General features: G+C 37.8%; 1 protein-coding gene across 1 annotated transcript; it reads left to right on the top strand.

The window, feature by feature from the left end:
* Positions 1–2,989: 2,989 nt before the first annotated feature.
* On the top strand, positions 2,990–3,962 carry LOC105094155 (olfactory receptor 2M5-like). The gene is given in 2 exon segments (XM_010986116.2): positions 2,990–3,472; positions 3,474–3,962. Coding segments are annotated over 2 exon segments (972 nt in total).
* Positions 3,963–6,058: the final 2,096 nt, after the last annotated feature.

Below are 6,058 nucleotides of genomic sequence, written 5' to 3' on the forward strand. Positions count from 1 at the left end.
GATTCCAGCCTTGAGCTGATTGTGTATTTAAGTTATTTTCACTGAAAGGAACAAGTTAGATCCAGAGAGAAAAGGTGGAGCTCAGCCAACACAGTTCAGTCCGTCATAAATTTCATGGCTTAAACAGTGACGTACAGGTTAACGCATATAACCACAAACAGTGATAAAATTTAGGTGTAAATTCACTCTGCGATGAATAGAATTTGGAGTGAGAGTTTGTAATGATTGAAGCTCACCATGCTGGGGAGCAGCACTTGAGCTAGAATTGAAAGGATGTGCAACACAGCACTTAAATCACAGAGCCCTGCTTATTTCATCTACAGAGCTAGTGAATTTTCAAAGATCTGGCCATTCTGAAATCTTGGTTTCTCACCATCTGATCCCACTGTTGGGCATATATCCAGAAAGAACTCTAATTCAAAAAGACACCTGCACCCCAGTGTTCATGGCAGCACTATTTACAATAGCCAAGACATGAAAACAGCCTAAATGTCCATCAACAGATGACTGGGTAAAGAAGATGTGGTATATGTATACAACGGAATACTATTTAGCCATAAAAATTACAACATAATGCCATTTGCAGCAACATGGATGGCCCTGGAGAATGTCATTCTAAGTGAAGTAAGTCAGAAAGAGAAAGAAAAATACCATATGATATCACTTATATGTGGAATCTTTAAAAAAAAAAGCCAAATGAACTTATATATAAAACAGAAACAGACTCACAGACATAGAATACAGACTTATGTTTGCCAGGGGGAAGGGGGCGGGAAGGGATAAACTAGGAGTTCGAGATTTGCAGATAATGACTGATATATATAAATAGATAAACAAGTTTATACTGTATAGCACAGGGAAATATATTCAATATCTTATAGTAGTTCATAGCAAAAAGGAATATGAAAATAAATATATGTATGTTCATGTATGACTGAAGCATTGTGCTGCACACCAGAAACTGACACAACATTGTAAACTGACTATACCTCAATTAAAAAAAAAAGATACATGCTGACCAATTTTTTCATTAAAATTGTGTTTGTTTGTTTTTTTAATTTTAAACTATCTCCACATCTAAAATCAGGCTAACTTGTCAAGTCAAACACCCAGTGAAACGAGGCAGGACCTGATTAGTGAAGAAATCTCTTGGTTTGAAGATGATCAACAGAAGAATGCTCAAATAAATGTTGTATATATAAACATAGGTGCTTATTCTCTGGCAGTGCCAACCCGCAGAGGTCTGCTGGCTCTTCACAAGAAATGAAGGCGTTCGGTTGCCGAGCAATGGGAGAACAGACTTAGACCATTTTTGCTACCACAATTCCTGCATTAAAAACTGATCGTTATCTTTGGTGACCAAATCTAAATCAAGTGTCTGGATGGAAGCAATGAGTTGAGATCAAATTGCACGAGATTAAACAAAGAAAACAATGGCTTAGTATTTTAGCTCATTCTTTCTAAGGAAGAGGTACTGTGAGCAAAACACTCTCCTAGATCGTTCTGTAAAACGCAAAGGAAACTTGGGTCTCGCCGTTCATGTTGACACACATACATCGACACACATGTGAAGACAGGACGAGCCTAGCAGTTCAGAAATTATATCTTCAATACTTTCATTAACAAATGAGTGTCACAGGTTGTCAAGAAGATAATAGAAAAGGATATTGGAATATTTTATTCTACTACTAATCTGTTAGGGTGGTTTTTAAATCGTGATTTAGTAATAAACTGTATCAAGTTTTTGTAAGTAATGTCTATACATTTTTTATTCAATCTGTTCAAACGCTTATAAACATCTGTTCTTTGTAAACATACTAATGTTAATCTTGCTTTACATTAAATTTAAATGAGTATGAGTTTGTAATACATGGTTAGAGTCAATTTGCTCCTTTATGAGAATTTTGGAAAGCATTTTCATGAGTACTACCTGCTTGCAGTTTGCCCCTTCTTGTGCTTGTTGCAGTCAGGCTTTTGAAATGAGGTCTTACGAGTCTCGCAGGAGATGGGTGTGTGTCCTCTCGTGATAAACTGAACAAGAGTTTGTGTAGATGTTTAAAGGGCTATTCAGGCATCAGGGGAAGGATTATATACAGCCAAGAAAGTCTTAGAAGGAAAAAGTCGTCAAGTCAAAGGAAAAGGAGCCCCAACGTTTTTCCCTGTGCCCATCATGCACATAACTCCTTAACTAATGGTTAACGTAATATAAATTTTGCAAGGGCAGGCACTCTAAAAGGTCATGTAGGAAAAAAAAAAAAAACTTTCTCTCTTACTGATACTTAATCTGAATTTACTTCAGACCACGTAAACATAATGAGTTTTTTTCCCTGAGTAGAAAGCAGAGCCCATTAGATTAAAAGTCTAGTAACCATAAATGTATATAACACAAACCACAGTCCTAATGATCTGTTTCTCCTTAAATTATAATACCCAGGGCCAGAAACTTTGGGTAAAGAGGAAGGATTTTCAAATTTTAAAAATTCTTCTATAAATTAAATTAGTAATGTTTTCCGTAGCCAAACAAAGTCTGTAATATCTGACCTGGAAATAAAAACAACTTATTTGCCTCAAAAACATTGCTAAGAATATTACTGAAAAGATAAAAATGGAAATAGTGTCATTTTCTTAAATAGTGAAAAATTGGACAATGTGCAATTGGAGATTGTGAATTATGTCAAATTCAGTGTTGAATTTTATAATTGTAAAATCTATAAATTTCAAAAGTTGTTTTAATATATGAAAATTCCTCTCAAACAGTAAAGTGAATGAGATGCATTATAATACGTACACTCTAGTTTCTAAAGTATTTAGAGCACAGAAAAGGGATATCAACAAAAATATTAAGAATTGATGCAAATAATCATGGATGAATATTTTTAAGCCGGCCATTGTTGTCATAAATTGTTTGCAAGCAAACTTTAATGAATTACTTCACTACTGTGACGTTTTTTACAAATCTCTTCCCTTTCTGTTGTCATCACAGAGAGCCATGTGGGTAGGGAATGAGACAGATCCCACAAATTTCACCCTCCTGGGCTTCTTCCCTGAATTTAGATACATCACAGCTGTGGTCTCCATTATTCTCCTGATCTACACAGCTGCCTTCACCAGCAACACTCTTCTGATCGTCCTCATTTGGTTGGATTCTCGGCTCCATACCCCTATGTACTCCCTGCTCAGTCAGCTCTCCTTGATGGATCTGATGTTGACCTCTAGCATTATCCCCAAGATGGCAGTCAATTTCTTCTCTGGATGGCGGAGCATCTCATTCCTGGCTTGTGGGACTCAAATATTTTTCTCCCTGACTGTGGCCATTGCAGAATGCATCCTCATAACTTTCATGTGCTTTGATCGGTATGTGGCCATCTGTAACCCCCTGCGGTACCCTGTCGTCATCAGTCCTAGGGTTTGCTTGCAGATGACTGCCGTGTCTTGGGCTGGAGGTGCACTTACTTCCTTTGGCCACACTGCGTTCACCTTTCACCTTACATTTTCACATCTGCAGTCCCAGGGAGATTCCTCACTTCTTCTGTGAAGTCATGGCTGTCCTTAGGATTGTCTGCGAGGACATCTTAGCCTATGAGAAGGCAGTAGTGGTGACGAGCATCCTTGTTCTGCTGTTGCCCTTATCTCTCATCGTGTCCTCCTATGTTCTCATCTTCCTCGCTGTACTCAGAATGAACTCCCCAGAAGGCAGGAACAAGGCCCTGGTCCCTTGCTCCTCTCATCTCTGTGTGGTGGGTCTCTACTTTGGTCCAGGCATGTTCATCTACATGAGACCTGGCTCTGCCAAGACTCCAAAGTTGAATCAGGGTCTCTTTCTGTTTGGAACTGTCCTTACCCCTCTCCTGAACCCTCTCGCCTACAGTATCAGAAACAAAGAAGTTCTAAGTGCACTGAAAAAGTTGATGGGGGGTGTCAGCCCTCCAGGTAGACGGCAGAATTTTCACCATCAGTTGTAGATAATTCAAAAATGCACCAGCAAAGGAAAAATTTTCAGTTAAAAAAATAACCCCAGCAAGATCCTAGAAAAGTCAACCAATCTTAACTGAGTTGCTTTTTTTCCTTTTCGACTGCAGGGAAAAAAATATTTAAACTCCTTTCCTGTCTCCATCTTGAAATTTCTGTCTAATTGTCCCATATGATATGCTGATGAAGGACAAGGGACTATGTCCATCAGTCCTCGACACCATACCTACTTGACATTCATGTGCACCATAGTATTTGCCAAGTTTCATGTTGGTTCCATGAGAAAAAGTTCAATGTCTGCACCCATAGAATGCAGAACACCCCCAAGCACACAGCTGGTGCCTCAGAAGTATCCACTGGTTAAATTCATGAGCATGTTGATAGATTGTTGAGAATCAAGTAAATCTGCCACTGTTTGTTGTTGTTGTTGTTGTTGTTGTTGTTGTTGTTCTACGTAACAGGAATTGTTAATTCTTCTAATCCTATAAAAAGCAAAGTCTTCAATCTATGTCAGTGCTTCCAATGAGTCATTCTCTGATCACCTGCTTTAGAATCACTTTTGATTTTCATTAATAGTGCCCATAAAGTGAAGTTCTGTGTCCATCTCCAGTCAACAGAATTAGAATAGGTGATGTGAGGCTCAGGAATCTGACCAGCAGAACTTCCAGTGATTCTCACATGTACCAAAGGATGGGAGCTGCTGATCTATTTGCTGACCTAGTTCATTTTCTAGACTGGCCTCGCAAAATGATTTGTCAGCCTTAAGGTTTCCTAATTTCTTTGTTTAGCTGTGGGATGGGTTAAGGTAGCTAGCAAAAAATTGTCATTTTCAAAAAGAGCAGAGAATAAGCTTTTTCTTTATGTTTGGAATAGTCCGTAAGTTTAAAGTCTTGAGCACACGCAAGTGAGTAAATAAGTTTAAAAATACACAAAAGACTATGTATGTGATAAAATATGAATGATTTAGTATACTTATGACATCGAATAAAACTAAACAAGATGTGATATGAGTTCCTAAAATGTTGACCTATGTCAAAAATTGATTATATTCAATACAGACAGAGAGGTAAATTGAGGAACCTACTACACATTTTTTAATGACTGAGTGAAATGACAGGAAAAGAAACTAGTTTTTCAGTGAATAGGAAATGCTCAAAAGGAACCCTGACATCCTAACATCCTCCCTCTCAAATGTCTCAGAAGCCATTCATTGGGAATTTTACTGCAGAGGTACAAAAGCTGAATTCTGGAGAAGTTAAACTTCTTTCTGTCAAATATCAACTATGGCAAAAATATTAAACATGGTCTGTCCAGAATTTCTAGAGGAATGACTTAGGTTTAGGGAATCTGGTTCAAAGAAGGGCCCTGGGAATGTCCTCTGAAGCTGTGTCAATATACCACTTTACTGAAAAGTGAAAATTATCTCGGCCATCTCAGATGAGGGGAGTGGCTCATTTAATGGATACTGACATGAGGCTGTCACCACCCACTCAGCAGTGCCATGACACTCCAGTACTCCAAGGAGTGCCCACAGATAAGACTGTGCTTAGCAGATAACTCTAAAAAGAAGTGGAGAAATAGTAATGAAAAACAGTTATAGCTGAAGAGATTCTGTTTAAAAATGCCTGTTCATAAAGCATATTATTTAAGTTTGACAGTTTTCATAAAGGGTTCTATTTTTATATGGAAGCCATGGAAGTGAACGTTCTAACCATGTGACACTCGTAGCAGATAGTTTTCTGGGTGGGCCTTAGGGAAGGCACTCAACTTGTGTTTTGGACCATGTACTTGTGACCCATATTGCTAAAGGAGCATCTTTTCATGAGATGACTTAGTCCTTCAAGGGGAAAAGAATTAAATAAAAATAATTAAGTGCATAGTAATTGAGGGGAATTGCAATTCCATCTAAAAAAAAATCACAGTTCTTTTATTTCTTTCCATTCTCTTTTTCATGATTTGGATGTTGCTTCTCCACTTTAACAATTCTCTGTGTATATCTTTTGTTGTAGAGCAACCCAAATCTGTTCCGTAAACAGATAAAATGTTTTTTAAAAACAGGTTAATAAATGCAATATGAAAAGAAAATTTT

This window comes from Camelus dromedarius, chromosome 3, assembly GCF_036321535.1.
Source record: "Camelus dromedarius isolate mCamDro1 chromosome 3, mCamDro1.pat, whole genome shotgun sequence".
Lineage (NCBI taxonomy): Eukaryota > Metazoa > Chordata > Mammalia > Artiodactyla > Camelidae > Camelus > Camelus dromedarius.